This window comes from Beta vulgaris, chromosome 3, assembly GCF_026745355.1.
Source record: "Beta vulgaris subsp. vulgaris cultivar EL10 chromosome 3, EL10.2, whole genome shotgun sequence".
In the NCBI taxonomy this organism is placed as follows: domain Eukaryota; kingdom Viridiplantae; phylum Streptophyta; class Magnoliopsida; order Caryophyllales; family Amaranthaceae; genus Beta; species Beta vulgaris.
This window is the reverse complement of record NC_079204.1, coordinates 37,732,961-37,754,349: the sequence shown is the minus strand read 5'-3', so window position 1 is coordinate 37,754,349 and position 21,389 is coordinate 37,732,961. Positions and strand designations below refer to the sequence as shown.

Below are 21,389 nucleotides of genomic sequence, written 5' to 3'. Positions count from 1 at the left end.
AAGTCAAGTCATAATCAAATTGACCCAACGGTCAGATCTGTTTCTGACACCACAAGCACCACTCACATTAAATAATCTTTGAGTTTTCTAGTGTGATTCGACACAAACTTGAATTCAAGTATGTTTCCTTAATTTATTAACTTATAATAAAAAATTTATAATGACCCCACTCAAAAGAAAATTATAATGACAATTTATAATAATGAAAATTATTTTCTTAATTCATTAATAAATTGCGTTTAAGTATAAACCTCTATAATTGTCTATTGTAGAATTGCTTGAAAGCGCTAGACGATATATTTGTTAGAGTCCAGGTTGAATAACAGGAACAATTGGTCTTGTAAGAAACTGTATATGATCCAAGCCCAATATTAACAAAAGAACATGCCACCTTTTCTTTTTTAATATATTGACTATTTTAATCTATTTAGGAGTCAGGTTAATCTATTTCATGACCAATTTAATCTATTTAGTAATGACATTCTTTAACCCAATCAGTGACTAGTTTAATCCATCTAGTGACTAGTTTAATTCGTTTCGGTAAAACTACCAGATATTTTTTTTTAAAATTATCTGTTGTAGTTCGATAATCAAGAAAAAGGGATTGAGAAGAGAAGGGATGACTAAGATAGTGTTGGGTTAGAGTGAAATATAATAGACTTGTTAGAAACATTCAGTCTTGGGCTCATCTAACTTTACGTTAAATTAGACCGCCTATTCTATAATTTGTGTAAGAGGAAAGGGGACGATATCAAATAAGAAAAGGCAACCTTGTAATGCCTATTTTTTTTATTCATAATTCCAAACTCATACCAGCCTATGAACTAAACGCTCCCTCCCCTTATAGAAGTTCATTGGTTCTCCCATAAAAAACTGTAATAATTAAATAAAATGGGAGTATTTTTTATTTCTTTTAAATGAAGATGTTGATTAATATCTCCAGTCACGAGATTGAAATCGCTCTGAGAACATTTCCCGAAATGTTTGCAGTGATATTTCCACCAATAATAACAAATCTAAACTGCAGGATTACACGAAGCTCAGTTCGGTTAATGGATAATAGTATTAAGTTCTGAGTGTTCTTTTAATCTTCAAAGCACTACAAGAAAAGAACTCCCTTGCTAATGAGGAATACTACAGAAACCACTAGGAAACTGAAGTCCCATCAAACAAACTCAAATGATTCTGGATCATATACTACCAACTCCAAGAATACTAGCTCTTTACTTTTTCTTTGGCTAATTTACTAGCTCTTTACTTGATCTTTTATTTATTTGTGTGCGAAGTCAGGAAGATATTTGTGGTGTTACAAATTGTTAGCAAAACCAGACAGTTTCTTACAAAATTTTCATCACTATACTATTTCATGATACGGCCAAATATTCTGCAAGTACTTTTTTTAAGAGATTGTATTCTGAAAAACAATCACTTCTTCAACAAGCAATACCATTAAGAAGGGAAAATCAGTCCTCAAGCTCATGTGTCTTTCTGCTAGTATTATTCTCAGGTGGCAGGGACACATACTTGAAAACCTTTTCAAGCTGTACAGCATCCACTCGAAAGTTCTCAGCAACCTCTTTCAATCCCAGCTGCTTGTCCTGTTCAACATCCTTCCCTTTATGTAGAAGCATTATGTGGCGGAGCTGAGCCACATTTAACGTTCCTGCGGCAACAGGCCTTTCTTCATAACGTCCAGCATCAGGACTAGTATTTCGTATTCTTGGCAAGGGCCTCTGTGTCTTCTGAACCACAGAAGCCTGCACCATAAAGCTTTTATGAGCAGATAATAGCTTTATGTAAAGTAATAGCAGCAAAAAGAAGTTGCTTATGGCCTGTTTAGTCAACAGAAACTAAATGGCGGCAATGGTAATAAGTTCATATGTTAATTGTAAGGAAAGTCTCATGCCATCCCATGGTGATGTTTGTCCACTTCCAATCATCTATTTTATTCATCAATGTTCATTACGATTTAGTACCACCTCTAAAGTTGTAATGAAAATCCATACCAAAAAAATACACATTTGTGGATGGATCGGAGTGGACGTTCATTACAAATTATACTACTTCCTCCGTAACAAAATAGATGTTACACTTTGAAAATTGCACTATGCACCAACTACATTTGACCATGCATTTTTTAGTTTTAGATAAAATCAACCGTTACTATATAATATGTTGTTAAATTCGTCTCAATGTATACTTTCATAATATTAGCATCTAATAATGATTACTAATACACAATTAAAGTTATTAATGATCAAAGTACTGCATCGACAAGCGTGAAATTCAAAGTGCAACATCTGTTTTGTTACGGAGGAGGTATATAAATACATTACCCATACTGCCTACCAAATAGGTAGCATAAGCTGAGGTCGTCCCGTCCCTTAAACTTTATTTGAATAGCAATCATGAAAGGAAGGATAGGAGAGGGAAAAGGAAGCTTGCATTTCCCTTCCAAATCTTTCCGACGTCACATATATTTGGAATATTAGGAGGAGAAGAAAATGAATCATTCTAATTTTCTAACCTTCCCTCCACCCGTGCAATGAGTTCCTCTTTTACCCCTTTCCTTGCCTTCTCTCCCTTTCTTTTTAAAAATTGCACTACGCAAACCCATTCTTAGTAGGCTTAGACATGCACAGGCAGCCTGCACCTCAACAAATATCTGACTCGCACATGTGCGCGCATGCACGCACACGCACGCAGATGCACGCACGCACAGAACACTCTCTACTCTCTAGTTACCATATGATACCCATCACACACACATATGAAACTCAGTGAAAGATAATGATAAAGCTTTGATAAATGCTCCAGTGCTCCCGCCTTATCTTCAAAACTATATGCATTATTTATACACACATTTGTCTTTCCGTTATTGATTGGGATTCCAAATACCAAGAGTAAGGAAGACCAAATAGAATCTCATTCCAAGAAAATTTCAAAATCTCTTTATTCCACCTACAATAAAAATCCTCAACAGAAAGGCAATCCAATATCCTCTAAGCTGAATCTTTTTCCAAGAAGCTCATACTTATGATTTACTAGTTCACACCACCCTTTACAGCCGTAGCTTACTCAAGTAATAAAATTCTTTCAACATATGAGAACTGACCTTTTCGGCCAATTCTAATGATATTCAAGATGGATGGAGCTTCGCAATGCAAACACTAGTTGCAGAACATGAGGAACTAAAGAAAGTAGGACAGGCGGGCTGGCGATATTATCACTTATATGACAGCATCTGTACCTCTAGTGTTGTTCTAATAAACAAATTTCAGGTGAAAGAATGATACTTATGTTTCATAATTTTGGTTGTGCTACAAGACCTCCTGCAGAATGATGCCAGCCATGAAACTCCTAACATAATATATCATCTGTAGGCCAGTCTTAAATGCCTCTAAACATGGGAAGCTCTAACTTAGACACAGGTATTGTACACAGCTGAGCATGGTTATTCACTGGCCGGATCTATAATACCAGTGATTGGTCAATACAGGTAAAAATATGTAATATCTTTTATAAATATAGACCAATATCTTAAACTGATATTTTTCGAAATTATTATGGAAAACAGGACTACGAAAGTGAACAATAAATGGCGTCAGTAAACAAATGAAGAGAACAAGGGTAAACCTGTCTATCATAACAAATGTAAGGATAAAATATTCCTATTTTTCAGCTAATCATCTCAAGCCCAATTCATTTCTCTTTTTTATCTTAAATTCCACCTACGTTTCTTCTCTAGCTCTTTCCTTGTTTTCCATTGCCAAAAAGCCTTTATGTCATCACTTTCGAAGCATTAGCCAAATAAGCAACATTTTACTTTCCCTCTTTTGTCATCTACTTTCTCTCCTCAATACCAAATTACCCACTATCTTCAATCACAAAAGTTTCCCCCCTTTCCGTAATGTATAAGTAGTAGCCACTATTTCCTACTCAAATTTTTCATTGAACTATAGATATAATAAGGCCCACCAAAGAACCCTCCCAAAGCATTGTGGCAATATCAAATAGATTATCTGTTTTAGGACATAGAGTAAATTATTTCCATATAAATAATCAGCATGACAGCATCAACTTTAATGCCCACTCCATAAGTGCAAAAAGAATTGAAAAAAAGAAAGAAAGCCACATTCGCCTATTAATATAAATGAACTGTTTAGCACACCCAACACGAAAGCCCCTTCCACATTTTTTCTCTTCATTGGTGCTTTTTGGTCGTAATACATACTCCTCCCTTTTTTTCCCTTTTCCAATGGAAAAAGTTCTCAACGCGTCAATCACAGTTAGATAACAGATGATGATGCAAGAAGAGCAAGACTTTTTCATCCCAACATTCTATAACAAAGTAACTCAAGGACTGAGTTAGATCCTTGATGGATGAAAAACAGACTACCAAGATATATTAGGTTTTAGACCACAAAGATATCTTATTCCAAGTCCCTGGGCTCCAGCAGATGAAACCTAGTAACAAACTAATAGTGCTTTTCTGAACAGTATTTCCACAAATTATGACCTTATTTCAAACAAAACAGACTTACTAAAGCAATCTACCATTCTGTCATAAAATTGTAACGATCAGAAAAAGGAACAAAAGGAACCAAAACAAAACTCTTTATTTCAACCCCCTTACATCTTTGTCCATAACTGTATCTATATTCTCCAACTGAAGCCCTTGGTGCAAACAGAATTTCAAAGTAGACAATCAAGAAAGAAATTTCAAATAGTCAAACCACTTGAAGGCATCGCTCATCAATTTTCTAATCGCTGACTTCCTATATCTTATATGTAAAAAAAACACTATAAAATCTAAGCATGAGACAACCCTTGCTCACACCTTCATTTAGTACTGGAGCTCACCTTCACATAGCATTTAAGCTACTTTCTACTGTGCAGATTCTCAATATCGTCCATCAAATAGGGTTTTCCCTACTAAGAGTAGTAACAAAACTCTCGATAAGTACTCACTAGAGTTCCCTCATTTAGTTTCCTAAAGCACGAGAAACACTTCATGATTATAAGGAAGCAAGTGTATACCTTGTGCAAAACACTTCACGATTATAAGAGCTTTACTTGGTTACTTATTTATTGGCTGTCACGTAAATAGAAAAAGGAATAAGATACAGATTATACAAAAAGGGAAAATACAAAAAGATCACTCTTTGCACTAGCTTCTTGCATGCACCAATCACCCTAGGCTGCAGCATGAATATGTTGCAAAATGGTTGATCCTTTTGTTCAAAACCAATCAAGATGGTTACACTTTCTTCCTTTCAAAACTTTCCATATCACTGGTCCATACAGTGCATGGCAAACTACTTTGATTTCCATAAACCCCTCTTCTAAATCTAGTTCTACTCCCAAATTTCGAAAACTAAGCAAAACTATGGTTTAAAGCTTATCAAAGAAGATGTTTACATAAACCCATGTATGAGTCTAATCTATAAACCTTTTGACCAAGACCTTGACAAACAGATCTTGTCCTCATACTTCCCATCCCACCCTTGTTCACTAGTCTAGCCAATCCCCTTTGTAGTCCTACATATCTTATAGTCCTTGGTCAGAATTAAGGCTTGCTTACATACATTGTAACTTGTCAATGATTCTCCATAATCGGCAGTTTCAAGTTTCAACCATATCTTATACACCCTCCGTCCCATAATTTCACCCATAATCATTGTTACCAGCTTGACCACTTTAGGTAAGTTACAGGTATAAAATGTATAAAATTATTCTAAAGTGACCTAAGGCTTCTAAAAGCAGCTTATTAAGGCATTAGATCCAGAAAAAATCACGCTTTCTCCTTAACTAAGCAATAAATGGAGCATGATAAGTAGTTGATAGTGGATACCCTTATAAAACAATTCCCATGTTTAGCTTGGATTGTTAGTCTAACAATCCAAGGTAGAGTTCGAACGAGGATAATTCATCAAAGAAGCACGCTATACGTAACACAAATCGCTCCACAATAGTAGATTAGTAGAAGGGGGGTGGATTGTATTATGTGCTAGCAGGTAAGCCACATGCAACATTGCCTTTTTCTTTTGACAAAATTTGGCAGGCCATGAAAAAAAGGATAGTGGAGAAGTAATGTAATGAACAGCTACAAATTCTCATTTTTGAAAGTGCTCATATATATCAAAGTTCAAGACACTTTTCTTGAAATCATAAATTGCTTAAGGTTGTGTTTGGGAACATGGATTTCATTTCAATTCTAGAATTTCAATTCTAGAATTGTGAATCCCCACATTCAAATCCAAATGATTTGTTTGGGAAAAATTAGGAATTTCAAATGCATAATTTGAACTTGTTTCTAATGGTATTGTTAATGGTGGGAGACAGAAGAAGGGGGAGTGATGAGAGAGGAGATAGAAATAAACTAACACTTATTTTGGATTTGAAATGACATGTTTTTGGTTGGATTTCAAATTCTCCAATTATACCTTACTTCTTATGAGTCTTGGATTTGGGCCAAATACAATTCCAAATTCTTAGATGATCCAAACAAGTGATTTGGCCCAATTCCAGAATTTCAAATGAAATTCCAGAATCCAAACAGGCCATAACAGAAAAGTGGACATCATTTTGCATCCACATGTGTACAGTAATGTGAATAAAAAAGCAGGCTGCCTTAATGTGAAATTTTGTCAAACCCTAGTACCTTATTTGGTGCTTGAGCTATGAGTTAATAGTTGTTTGCGAGGCGGTATTATATGACAGTTATGAAACGGTATTATGTAGAAACAAGGAAAACCCCATATCAATATATAAGGGAATGCAACACTACCACCAAAAGTGTATTTCTTCATAAAGTTTCATGACTACACTAAAGGGGGTCTTTCTATGAAGAAAAACATATCACTTATCAGGTGAAGTTGCATTACCATGGACTTCCTACTCTTGCAAATTACCCACAAACTCATTACCAACATTGTTATTATTACCACCAACCAAGCAAAATATAAGCGAAATAGCATAAACCTATCAACTTATCATCCTTAAACTTGAACAGATTGGCACAACTCCACCAATTTAATACAAAACTCCCACAATAGCTTTGTCAAAACTCAGTCTTACTCTTACAATACAGCAATGGTTCAAAAGCTAGCAAAACGGTCTAATTATCTCTAGAAATCCACATCTACATTCTTCTTCAGAAACAACCATAAGCAAAGTTTTGGAGGAGAAAAGCCAACAGTGGGCACACATCTCAACCCACCACTTTAAGCACTTAACAAGAATAGCTCCCATACAATTGTTTTTATCTAAACCTTTGGCAGTAACACTAATAGAATACTCTCATGAGAAACCCATGTGGGAGTATGTCACAAATTGAAGAAAAAGGGGAGGATGATTAGCATATAAGTCGAGTAAGCTACTCTACTTAGTTTTAGGATGAAACCTCTCTTGTGCTTGTAAGTCGATTAAACTCTCCCTCCATTAACGAGTGCGGCCAAGAGATCCATCAAACATTGACTAAAACTACACAAACTCCAAGATCACAATACACAAGTCACCCAAGAAAATGGCAGTAAAAACTAACCTCGCCCATTTCGAGCTTGCCTCCAGGTTTAGTTTTGATTTTGCCCGCCATTTGACTAAGCATAACTTCGTAGGTTGGATCTCTCTCTTCCAAAACTTGAGCATTACTTGTAGAATTACGATCTTCAATGACAACCCACCAAACAATGAGCTAAAACAATCGTCCGAAATTACTCTCATTCAAAAATTGGAATCAATGGTAATAAACAAAATCGAAATTAGAAACCTGAAGGAAAATCCTTATTGTTAATTTGAACATTGTTACCGGAAGACACTGGCTTCGCTGCTCGATCAAAGGAATGTTGGATTGGAGAAGGAGCAGAAGATGAGGTATCTATATTCGTATTCCGCAGTTTACCAGTTGCTCGACGTAATGCCTGTCCCATACTAATTATTATTGTAATTGGAGATGAAGAAGAAAAGATGTATTTTGAATGTAGAAGAAGAGGGAAAGAAAGAGAAAGAGAAAGAGGAATTGAAGAACAAGGGTGGAGGAAGTGAAGAGAACACACGCCTGGTTTTTTTGGGGGTCTCTCAAGTCTCAACTCTCAAGAGCTACGTGGAACGGTGGAAGGCCTCTCTTTCAAACATGTCAACTCAAGTAATGGTATTCGGTGATTCGGTACAACAACTAGGGTCATAAATTCATATACAAAGTACAAAGAAGAGGAGGGGGGATCCGAACCTGTGACCTATTGTTCAGGGCACCTCAATGTTAACCACTAGGCCAAGACATCCTTGGTTACTACAATGCTAATAATGGAGGTATGATAAACCTCTAACAGGTAGATGTTTCTAAACCTCTAACACCCATTAAACAATAATAAACATTGTCATTTTGAAAAAGGATAATTGGTCAAAATGATATTTTAATTTATAAGCCATTACACATGTGGCCCGAAATAATTGCAAATCTGTATAATTCTGACACATGCCAAAAGGAAAGTCTAGACCACTGAATAAGCATCAAGTGTCTTGATGTTGTTAGCCCAAAACAAAATACAACCTTCATAATTTTTGAAACGTGTAATCTTAAAAAATATGTTTCACGAAAATATACAAAAAATAACTAATTTCAAATATTTTTATTTTTTACAAGTAGACATTCATTTTAACATAATTTCGATTACATTTTTATTTTATCCTTCTCTAACCATTATTTTAATTTCTGGAAAAACAACACAAACACTATTTGTTTATACACAAACAATATATGTTATATATACAAACACTATTTGTTAAATACACAAACAAAGTATATACATAAACATTATTTGTTATATAAACAAACATTATATATTTATTAGGAAATTCACATATTTTTTATTTTCTACAATTAAACGTTCATTTTGATATAATTTCATTATACTTTTATTTTATCCTTAGCTATTATTTAGATTTGTGGAAAAAACAATACAGATGTTGTTTGTTTATACACAAACACTATATATAATATACACAAAATAATATTTGTTATATACACAAACACTATTTGTTATGTACACAAACAATATATATATATATTATATATATATATATATGTTTATCAATCCTTACAAACGGAAAAATACATAGAACATAAATAAGGTTGCGTGGCCATTCTGAAAAGAAAGAAAAAAAAAACAATTACAAAAATAAACTTGCTACCAATTACTGTCAAAAGCCACATATGAATGAATGATTGGACTTTAAAGAGTCTTGTAAAAAGAACATATTGTCCTTGTTAGATGTTTGTAAATATCTACCCGTTAGAGGTTTATCATACCTTACTAACAAATGTATGTATGATTGAGTTCATGCCTTTTTTTCCCTACTTCTTCCGCATCACGTGTGTTTTGTTGTGATTGTTGAAAACGTTGATGCATTAGGCTATATGTTGACCGTATCAAAAAAAAAAAAAAGGCTATATGTTGAGCTAGTGGATTGACTTCCATTTTACATTGTGATAGATTTCAATCTCCTCTTACCGTGGGGAGTAGAGTAAAGTGCCTCTTAGATGCTGACTACTTTATCAATGTGTAAGCCTTCATTATCTGTCATATTACAATGAACATATTCAATTTAGCAGTAACACCAGCTAGATGTGTTATCATCTCACATCATCCTGGAAAACAATATATCTTTTTTTACTTAAGAAGGAAGTACGCAACAAAAAACTCTATTGGATGATACTTATAAGGTGCAACACCACATCATCAATGTTACTGCTACAGGAACATATTTGAGCATGTTGTTTTTTTTTTGGGTACATTTTGCTTGACAATATGTTTAATATAACAGAAAAGATGTCTATAAAGCATCACACATGGCTTCTTATTATAATCAAATTTAAATAGTAAAATTACATATATAATTACTTTCTCAATTCATTTACCCAGCATTTTTCCTTAATGTATTTCATATTTATGCCTTCCTTTTTCTAATTATCTAAATGTCACGAATCTTATAAGCACGGTTCAGTAAAGAGTGTGCCAGCATCTTACACGAGAAGTTTAAGGCCAATTATGGTAAGTTCATTGTAATATTTGCAGTCACCAATTCGTGATCTCTTCAATTTTACTAATGTAATTGCAAGATATTTCACTACTTCATCTTATATTACATGGCAAAGAGTATTTGGATGCCACTCTTTATACTTTTGATTCATAGTTATAGTTCATTTCTTTTTCCTTTTCTCTTATAAAACTGATTTGAAATGACAAACCCTCATCATTCCAACTTAGTTATGGACACTTCAACATGTTCACTTTAAGCAAAAATTGTAGAAAACTGTTAGCGTAATATTAGGAGCTAATGATTTGTTTCCTAATAATAAGGGTTTCCTTATTACTCATGTATATATATTCTGATGGCACTAATGAGAAAGTTAAGCTTGACCTAATTATATCATGGTATCAAGAGCCACCCAACTTTGCAAACCCTAATATTTTTTTTTTTTAACCCTACTACCGCCGCATCATGGCCGGCGACGACGCCGCCCAGCCTGCCGCTGACTCTACCAAAATTGCCATCAACTCCCTTTCTTTCTCGGTCCACAAGATAGACCAGGGTTTCATCACTCCCGTTCGTCTCAAGTCTACCAATTTCGATGCATGGGCTCGCGCCATTCGCGTGGCCTTGTGTTCCCGCCGCAAGTACGGCTTTCTTGACGGCTCTATCACCGTCCCTAAACCGCCATGTACAGAGGATGATTGGAATACTATTCACTACATGCTTGTTTCTTGGATAACCAATACTATTGATCCGGAGGTAAGTTCGACTCTTTCTTACTATGATAATGCAAAGATCTTGTGGGATGATTTACATGAACGTTACTCTGTCGTTAATGGCACTCGTATTCATCAAATAAAAGCTGACATTATTCGGTGTGAGCAACCGAAAACATGCCCGTGGCTACCTATTATGGTAAACTAAAAGCTTTGTGGGATGAATTGGCTCTCCATGAGCCCCCTCTTACCTGTACTTGTGGTGAACTTGGTCCTGCCTTGTTGAAACGGCGCGACAGTGATCAACTTCATCAGTTTCTTTTTGGTCTATATTCTGAGTACTATGGCTCTCTTCGGTCCTCTTTGTTGTCTCAAGATCCTCTTCCAACTTTAAACAAGGCATTTCAACAAGTGTCTCAAGAGGAGCGAGTTCGTGGTTTCACTCGCTTGAAGGAAGAGAAACCGGAAGTTCTCGGCTTCGCGGTTCGGACTGATTCTCGTGGACGGGGCAGTGCGGTGTCTCGCACTCACAAATCAACTCTCACTTGCTCTCATTGTCAGAAAACCGGCCATGACGAGTCCACCTGTTTTACTCTTCACGGTACCCCAGATTGGTGGTACGAAAAATATGGGCATAAAACCGAGGAGGGTGCAGCTCGCGGCCGTGGTCGTCCAACATCATCCGCGCCTCCTGCTGGCCGCGGTCGGGTGGTGTGCGTGCCAATGCCACTCCTGCCGAGGCTCCTACTGTACCGGGGCCGAGTGGCACTACTCCTGCGATCACTCCCGAACAATGGCAAGCACTCTTTGCCACTTTTGGTAATGCATCTACTACCCCTTCGAACCGTTTAAATGGTAAGTTCGAGCTTTCATCTTGGATTATCGACACTGGTTGTACTCATCATGTCACGGGTGATCTTTCTTTTTTGTGTGATGTTATTACTATTGATGAGTGTCCGGTTGGCCTTCCTAATGGGGCTTCGGTTATGGCTACTCAATCTGGTACTGTTCATTTGAGTGATAGTCTTGTTCTTCATAATGTGCTATATGTTCCTCATCTGCGATGTAATTTGATCTCGGTCACTCAAATGAGTGATGACTTGTCTTGCTTTGTCACTTTTTCTACTAACATTTGTGCTATTCAGGACCATCATTCGAGGGAGCTGATTGGAACGGGTGAGAGACGGGATGGACTTTACTATTTTCGGAAGCCTCATTCTGCTCTTGCGGTTTCTCTGGCTACTGGTTCCTCTGCTACTTCTGATTTGGCTTTCTGGCATATGAGATTGGGGCATGCTTCTGAAGCTGTAGTGAAGTTACTTCCTTTTGTTTCTTCTGCACCTAGTTTAGACAAAGGTTGTGTTGTTTGTTACAAAGCTAAGCAACCTAGGTGTAGTTTTACTTTAAGTGAAAATAAAGCTTCTCGGATATTTGAGATGGTTCATTGTGATTTATGGGGTCCTTATTCGACACCCTCTTCTTGTGGGTCTCGTTATTTCTTGACATTGGTGGATGATTATTCCCGTGCTGTATGGGTCTATTTAATGGTTGACAAAACTGAAGTGTTTCGTTTATTCATGTCTTTTATTGCTATGATTAAGCGTCAGTTTTCTCAAGATATTAAAATTGTGCGTAGTGATAATGGTACGGAGTTCAATTGTCTTGAATCTTATTTTACTGCTGTTGGGTTATTTTTCAAAAATCATGTGTGGGCACTCCCCAACAAAACGGAAGAGTTGAACGCAAGCACCAACATATTCTCAATGTTGCTCGCGCTCTTCGCTTTCAATCTCATCTTCCACTTTCCTTTTGGGGGAGTCCATTTTAGCTGCTGCTCACATTATTAATCGCACTCCCTCTTTGTTGCTTCACAAGAAAACCCCTTATGAGTTGCTTTTTGGTGTGCCACCTCATTTTGATGAATTGAAGGTTTTTGGTTGTCTTTGTTTTGCCTACAACCAACGGTCTAAGGGAGATAAGTTTGCCAGTCGTAGTCGAAAATGTATTTTTGTGGGTTATCCGTTTGCAAAAAAAGGATGGTTACTTTATGATCTTGAGAATAATCAGTACTTTGTGTCCCGGGATGTGAAATTTATTGAAGATGTGTTTCCTTACTTGCCTAGTGTGGATAGTGCTCCTCTTGCTTCCTCTAACCCCCCTATAGACCCGGTTCCTTGTATTGATTGGGATGAATTTACTGAATTTGGGCCCGTTTCGGTGACTGGGCCGCTGGACGCTTCGCCCGTCCTTGAGCCTCCTTCTACTTCGTCATCTGCTGCTGGCCCGCGTGTGCTTGAGCCGCCAGCGGCTGGGCCGTGTGCTACTGAGCAGTCTCCTGTTGGGCCGCCTTCTACCGAGCTGCCTTCTACTGAGCCACACTCTTCCGTGGCTACGGATTCGACTCTGGGCCGTGGGATGCGGTCCAAGGTTCCTTCCACTCGTCTGAAGGACTTCATTACTTGTACTACTATGGCTTCTTCCGCTCCTACAAGTCCATCTCTCTCTACTCCTACTCCACCAGCACCCTCAGGTACGCCATTTCCTATAGCACATTATGTTAGTTGTGACAAATTTTCTTTGCGACATCGGCATTTCTTGGCAGCTATCACTGCAGGTACTGAACCACATTCTTTTAAAGAGGCCATGCGACATCCCGAATGGCAGCAGGCTATGCAAACTGAGATTCAAGCACTCGAAAAAAATGGCACCTGGACCATGGCCTCTCTTCCTCCTGGTAAAAAGGCTCTTGGGAGCAAATGGGTCTACAAAATAAAATATCACTCTGATGGGAGTATTGAGCGCTACAAAGCGCGTCTGGTTGTTTTTGGGAATCATCAAACTGAAGGTCTTGATTACAATGAGACCTTCGCTCCAGTGGCTAAAATGGTTACAGTTCGCGCCTTCCTGGCTATTGCTGCCTCTAAGAATTGGGAGCTGCATCAGATGGATGTTCACAATGCTTTTCTGCATGGTGATTTGAGTGAGGAAGTTTATATGAAACTTCCTCCGGGTTTTCAGTCTGACTCTTTGAATCAGGTTTGTCGTTTACGCAAATTCTCTACGGTTTGAAACAGGCTCCTCGTTGTTGGTTTGCTAAGTTGGTCTCTGCACTTAAAGCCTATGGTTTCTGTCAATCGTACTCTGATTACTCACTTTTTACATACACTAAGAAAGGAGTTCAAATTAATGTCTTGGTGTATGTTGATGATCTTATTATATCTGGTAATGATTCTGCTGCTATACAACAGTTTAAGTCTTATCTTGGGACTTGCTTTCATATGAAGGATCTGGGTGTTCTGAAATATTTTTTGGGTCTTGAAGTTGCTCGTAGCAAAGATGGGATTTTTTTGTGTCAACGCAAATATGCGCTTGACATTATCTCTGAGTCTGGACTCCTTGGTTCGAAGCCTGCCGCCACACCCATTGAACAAAATCACCAGTTCGGCCGTGATGATGGCCCTCTTCTCGACGATCCGGAACCATATCGTCGGCTCATGGGTCGCTTAATATATCTTGCTGTGACTCGTCCTGATCTTCAGTATGCTGTTCATGTGCTTTCTCAGTTTCTTCATGCTCCTACTCAGCGTCATTTGGATGGCGCGCATCGCATTGTTCGTTACTTGAAGGGATGTCCGGGACAGGGTATTCTGCTTAGTTCTGCCTGTGATTTGTCTCTTCAAGGTTGGTGTGATTCTGACTGGGCTGCTTGTCCTGTCACTCGTCGGTCTCTTACGGGATGGTTAGTCTTTCTTGGCTCCTCTCCTATCTCTTGGAAGACTAAGAAACAACATACAGTTTCTCGCTCCTCTGCAGAAGCGGAATATCGCTCTATGGCCTCGATTACTTGTGAGCTCAAATGGCTCAAGGGTCTTCTTCTTAGTCTTGGCGTTCATCATCCTAAGGCTATCTCTCTATTTTGTGATAGTCAGTCCGCCTCCATATTGCTCAAAATCCTGTTTTTCATGAGCGTACTAAACATATTGAGGTTGACTGCCATTTCGTTCGTGATGCCATTAATGAGGGTCTCATTGCTCCCTCCTATGTTCCTACTACTGATCAACTAGCTGATGTTTTCACCAAAGCACTTGGGAAGAAACAGTTTGATTTTCTTATTTCCAAGTTGGGCATCTGTGATTTGCATGCTCCAACTTGAGGGGGGGTGTTAGCGTAATATTAGGAGCTAATGATTTGTTTCCTAATAATAAGGGTTTCCTTATTACTCATGTATATATATTCTGATGGCACTAATGAGAAAGTTAAGCTTGACCTAATTATATCAAAAACTTTTATAAGATAGCTGAGTCAACACTTATTCACAATACCCATGTCCAACATAAGTACTTGAATCTGAGTATAGGTTTAACTAGAATAGTTGACATAAGCTGATTTTGTATTAAGTATCTTCATAGTGTAATCTCTAAATCTTTGACTAAAAGTGGTCCCTTAAACCTCATTGATTCAAGCCATTGAATCATCACTATGTGAATGTTTTCATTACTCAAAGTAGATATTTTGGATCTGTTTAGATAAAGAACATATGGGCACCAGTTGTAGTTGATCCTCGTGGCTTGTAGTCTGACTCCAAGATTGACACAAAGAATTGCTCAACCAATCAGCCTTGTGTCATGCAAGATTCACTACATCTATCTATATGCCTCAAATGTTTAGAACTTCTTTTATCTTTTTTTATTATACCTGTATAATCGTTCTTGTGGCATTTTCTTTTATCAAATACTTCCTTTCTCTTCCCTTCATTTCCACTAAAACCTCTTACATTCCTTTCCCTTCTTTTCCAGATCACGCTTATTTAATTAAGAAAGATATAATAAGTGTGATACTATTTACGTGTATTTAAGAAAGAGATAAAGAACACTTATGAATCATTTCCTAAAACTTGCAAACAATAAAATATTGGTTGTAAAATAGGAGGGATGAAGCAGGTTGACAATTATTAAATTTTCAAAGTCACAAATTAATAAGCGTGATGCTAGCGTGAAAGAGGCAGCAAGAAAAGAGGTTGAGAGAGACTGACCAAGATCAAGGCACAAGAGGCAACAGGAAAGAGAATACAAGGATTAAAGAGCCTAAATAAACTATTGTTATAGTGTAATTGAGGATGAGATAAAGAATGCTTTTAAGCGATTTTCAAAAATTCAAAATATCATATAAGACGAGAGAGAGAAAGAAAGAAAAAGAACGGGGGAGCAAGTAGTAATTGACTTTATAAAATTTACAACATCATAACAACGGAGAGAGAGGAAAGAACAAAGAGAGAAAAGCACTTTCAGAAGATCTTATGTATTTGCAAAACCACAAAGGAGTTAAAGATAAACAAATAGGAAGAAGGATAGATCGAGATCGAGGGTAAGGACATAGGTTTTGATATAGAGTTACGATTAGGACTTTAATAATGTAATATATGCATCAATGAAAGTATAATAAGGAAGTGTACCTTTTTGGTCATGAAGCTATGCTCTATGATGTATGATGTACTACTTATGATCTTATAATAATAGGACAATTTCATTTTTTATTTACACCAACTTAGGAAATATTCTAAATGAAAATCAACGGTCATTTAATTCAATTACCGTGTTGTTTTCTTATAGAATTATAACCTGATGGGAGGCTAGAAATATTGACCAATTTTTCTCTTGTACAAGTCAGTTTAATTATAATTTATCATCAGAACTTCTTTAAATTTCTAATAATCAAACTTCACACAGACATTCTTGCTTATATCATGCTTAGAAAGTCAAAAGACATTGGTCAAATTATTAGTTATCACTAAGTTGATCAATTCAAAAATGAAATGAACTATACACATATATACCCAACAGTCAGCTTAAGCTTTGTCGCTTTGTTACATTCTTCATATAAAAGTAATATACAACTATTCTCATAATCGGATTCTCATATATAGTCAGATGGAGAGAAACCTCGACTCACGATCAGCTAGCATATTTTGCTACTAGGTATGGTTAAGTTCTTGTAATGTATTATATAACAATGATCCAAGGTTGTTTTAGAGGAACATAAAGGCTCACATGAATTTGTGTTCCTCGCAAAGACTTTTGCCGTATTTCATAACTCAACAATAGCCATAATTAACAAGGTATGTGCATATATATTAATGCAATCTACTTGGCTTATATATGTTCTTATCTAATATCAAGTTTAGATATTTTATTTTGTTTTCCCTAACTTGATTATGTTAATGCTTAACATTTAGTAATCAGTTTTGCTACCTTTGAACAACTATAAGACAAATTTGCGAGTATAAGCATCAAACATCTTAGCGAAATAAATTCAAGTACTAACTACATATAGTTTAAATCGAAGATTACATATACATTCAATTATATGATCACAATAATAATTTGGCCAAATAGTTACCCTATTGATTAATCTATTAAATTTTCTATCTTGGGGGACGGATGCGTTCCAACAACTAGTATTATAAGATGAGACAAAATATTATAAAATTGAAACTTGTATAAATTATAAAAACACATTATAAAAATTTATGGTTTTTCACCAAATACCCCCGAATTTTCGGTTTATTCACGAGGTACCCTCGCACTTTTTACAATACACAAGGTACCCCTCAGTTTCACTATAATACACGCAAATCCCCTTAATGACTAATGACATTATCTGATGTTAGTCATTAACCCTAATTTTCTATTTTAAATCCCAATTAATCTAACTAAACCCTAACTTCTAACCATCATCCCTAACCCTACTCTCTCCACCCTCCCACCACCCCTTCTCACACTATCCCACACCCTTGCCCCCTCCCTCACCCCAACAGCCACCACCCCTGCCCCCTCCCCTACCCTAGAAGCCACCACCCAGGCCCCCTCCCCCATCCCCATCAACTCCCTCCTCCCTCACCCCCACAACCCCCAACTCGATTTTCGCAACCCTACCCCTATCCCCGTCGATTTTCGCACACTTCCCCCCACCCTTGTCGAATTCTGCAACCCTCCCCCACCCCCATCGATTTATGGGTTGGCGATTGGATTTAGCTTCAATGGCGAAGAAGAGAGTCGTCTCTTTACTGCAACCCTAAAAGCACCAAAGAGAAAGAGAAGTTGTTTTAGCTTCAATGGCGAAGGAGAGAGTCGTTTGGGGGAGAGAGGTCGAACATGGGGGAGACAATGGTCGAATATGGGCGAGAGAGAGGTCGAATCTGGGCTGCGACTGGTGGTTATTGGCGAGAGAGAGAGGTCGAAATCGACGGGGATGGGGGAGGGAGGCGGCGCTGCGAGGGTGGTGGGGAAGGGGGCTGCGGGGGTGGGGGAAGGGATAGTGGTGGTGAGAGGTTGTGGGAGGGGATGGTAGGAGTGTGGGGGAGGGTTAGGGGTTAACGTTTAAGATTAGGAGTTAGGGTTAAAAGTTAGGGTTTAGTTAGGTTAATTAGGGTTTATTCAGGGTTAAGACTAATGGCGTTAACCACCGTTAGTCATTAAGTGCATTTCGGTGTATTATTGTGAAACTGAGGGGTACCCCATGTATTTTCAAAAGTGCAAGGGTACGTTGTGAATAAATCAAAAACTCAGAGGTATTTGGTGAAAAAATCGAAAAGTTTAATATTATACAATGATAATGACACAACCATTTCTTTCTTCCTCATTTTCTTTTCAAATGAACAAATAGTGTCGCATAAAAAGAATAAAAAGAAGCATAAAGAAGAAAAAAGAACCTTTTCCAGCTAAATGAAATTGCATTTAGTCTCCTTTAAATATGTTGATTTATTTATGAACCTTATCTAAACCTCAGAAGTTGCTAAACAACTTGAATAAAAAAATAGAAAGATCGATAAAAAAAAAAAAAAAAAAAAACAACTCAATTTTGTAATCTCTACTTTTTTTCCATGAATTTGAAAAGCTCCCTTCATCAATATATTTAAATTTCTTTTGTGATTGATTTTCTTTTATTTTTATCTCATATTGTTTCTTTTATGTTGCGTTTTAAATTTGTTTTTCGATTTACTATTTGGGAGTTATCGTATTGCTAGAAAGATAGAATTCATGGCAATTGAGGAAGAGGAGAGAGAAAGAAGAACAACTGGTTGAGGAAGATGAAGCAAACCTATTCTCAAATGAGAGGGGTAAAAAAAAGTTTTAAATATTTACCAAAATACCATTAATGACATGGGATTCATAAATGCTTAGGAGGAGTTTGGTTTATGAAGAGGAAAGGGAAAGAGTTTAAGAAAGAGAAACAAGGAGAAAGGAAAAAAAAATATTTTAATTAATAATGTTGTTTGGGTAGAAAACTCATGTTCCTCTTCTCCACTATATTCTCCCCCTCACTCTCAATAATTTTCGACCACTGCCCCCTCCCCTTACTGTACCGTCAGCCGCTGCCTCCTCCCTTTACAGCTGCCCCCGCACTGTTGTCCATCACTACTGCCTCTTACCACCTCCTCCTTTTTTTTCTTTCTCCACCACTATTTAAGTTTAAACTAGTTATTAGGCCCGGGCTATGCCCCGGATAAGAAAATTTTCATTTATTAATATTGTATTTTGATATGATATCACTAAATACAACTTGGTCTAGTGGTTAAAAGTACAAGAACTTGATGTCATGGGATCAAAACCTATACAATGCAATTTGTAATTTTTTTCATTGTACATGGATTACATGAACTAAAACTCCCTAGGGAGAGCGCGACGTGGCACCGTTCCTGATTTACGCACGCCTTTTAATATATTAGTATAGATTTGAGGGTTTAAAGATCAAATTCAACCATGAAAACTCTAGATCTAGAGTTTTCATGGTTGAATATAACCGTCTAAAGCTATAAGAAAAAATATTCATCCGTTCTTATACTCTTTATTTTTTTTTTTTTTTAGGGTTATGGTTTTGAAGTAGTGTTGATGGATTTTTGGGTTGGTGGTGGTGCTTATTTTGATTGTTTATATTGCTAAGGTAGTGTCGTGGTAATTTTCGTGCATGGGGTGGTGGTTCTAGAGGCCGTGTGGTGGTTCCGCCAGTCGAGTGATGGTTCTGGTGCATAGGGTGGTGGTTATGGTGGAAGGAGAAGGTGGTGTTAGTGGCTAGGGCAGTGGATTAGTGGGAGGAGTGTGGTCAATCATTAGTCAAAGTGACCATGGAACTAGGGATGGGCATGGGTCCGGGACCCTACCCAGACCCTGTTGGACCCGACCCTAATTTAAGGGTCTGGGTCCAACTTTTTCAGACCCTAAGGGTCCGGGTTTGGGTATGGGTCCAAGTAAATTTTTTAGGGTCCGGGTCTTAAAATTGTGGACCCAGACCCTACCCATACCCGACCCTTAGACCCTAAACTTATTTAATATATACATTTTAACTTTTTTTAATAAAAACAAACTGAATTTCAAAAAGACTAAAACCTAAACTAAAACACCAAAACACCTATTATGAACTCTTATGTAAGTTGTGTTTGTTTCGTTTTTTTTCAGTTTGTATGTTTGTGTTTTTGTTTTGTTTTTTTTAGTTTATATGTTTGTCAATTGTGTTTGTTTCGTTTTTTTTTCAGTTTATAAGTTTGTGTTTGTTTCGTTTTTTTCAATTTATATGTTTGTGTTTGTTTCATGCGAATTCTTATGTTTGTTTCATGCGATTTTTTTGTGTTTGTTTCATGCGAATTTCAGATGATTATTGATATTAATAATGCTGAAAATTTGGCAAAATAAAAAATTTAAGCATGGACCCTCCAGACCCTAAGGGTCTGGGTCCAAGTCTGGGTCTGCAAAAAAAGTTTAGGGTCCGGGTCTAAGGTCCAGTTGGACCCGACCCAGACCCTACCCTTGCCCATCCCTACATGGAACAAAGGAGGGAAAAGATAAGTGAAACCTTTGGGGGTCTGGATAATGAAAGTAGAGAAATTTGGGGGAAAGGGAAGGTAAAGGGAATGACTAAAATGTGCTAACAAAAGATACAAATTTGGTGGTTAAAGTGTTAATAATGTACCATTAGAAGACTTATTCATGTTGGCGATACCACTTCTTTATCTCCAAAAAGTGCAATTATATCTCTATTACTTGCTGAACATCTACTATGTCCATCTATGATTTGAGGGAAAAGGATATGATGGAGCTGGTCATATGAAGGGTGAGTTAAATGGTCTCAAGACTTTGACTTTGGATGATACTAGCTCCAAACTCTTATTATGGTCAATGCTTTACTCATCAACTTCAACTAGCACTTGTTGCCGTTGCGAAAAAAATGCATTAAGTGTGGTTGGCTTTGTGACACAGTTACAACCTTGTTGATGTGGTTAGAGCTTCTTGTAAGAGAAGATAAATGATCCGAGAAAGTTAAGCTCAAAAAGTTGCTCAAGCCTTGGAAATAGGTGAACTTGAAGGATCAGGATTAAATTAAGAATTTGATTTAAAAAGCCCTGGTGATACTTGTAGGCGTGTTTTTATTTCCCCTACGCGGGATGAACGTGTATTAGATTTGACTAGCCCACTGTAAAGGTTTTTGTACCGAAAAAGTTTTGAAGTCGCCAACAAGTATTTAAAGGAAGACTCATAAACCTAATTGGATACGAGAAACATTAGGGACAAAAATTAGGGACTTATCCAATGTAGATTTCCCCTTCTAGACTTCATAGATGGTCAAAGATTGAGTTCGGGGGTGAGG

The 21,389-nt window shown here is 37.2% G+C and overlaps 1 protein-coding gene across 2 annotated transcripts; it reads right to left on the bottom strand.

Moving 5' to 3' along the window:
- Positions 1–1,165: 1,165 nt before the first annotated feature.
- Positions 1,166–8,147, bottom strand: LOC104883865 (hypothetical protein). 2 transcript variants are annotated; one of them, XM_019247462.3, is made up of 3 exons: positions 7,811–8,147; positions 7,547–7,668; positions 1,166–1,757 (listed from the first exon to the last, which is right to left on the bottom strand). In XM_019247462.3, the coding sequence occupies exons 1-3, from the start codon at positions 7,929–7,931 to the stop codon at positions 1,464–1,466; spliced, it is 537 nt and encodes a 178-aa protein (XP_019103007.2). In that variant the 5' UTR covers positions 7,932–8,147; the 3' UTR covers positions 1,166–1,463. The 2 variants fall into 2 exon arrangements, with proteins under 2 accessions (XP_019103007.2, XP_010666731.2); XM_010668429.4 differs by having other exon boundaries at positions 7,772–8,142.
- Positions 8,148–21,389: the final 13,242 nt, after the last annotated feature.

What these genes read in the sequence shown, in the direction of transcription:
- LOC104883865 (XM_010668429.4), bottom strand. Translation starts at nt 7,931, where the DNA reads ATGGGACAGGCATTACGTCGAGCAACTGGTAAACTGCGGAATACGAAT. An exon ending in CAATAAGGATTTTCCTTCAG is followed by an intron (nt 7,669 to 7,771) that starts GTTTCTAATTTC and finishes TTGTCATTGAAG; the next exon opens with ATCGTAATTCTACAAGTAAT. An exon ending in GCAAGCTCGAAATGGGCGAG is followed by an intron (nt 1,758 to 7,546) that starts GTTAGTTTTTAC and finishes TTTATGGTGCAG; the next exon opens with GCTTCTGTGGTTCAGAAGAC.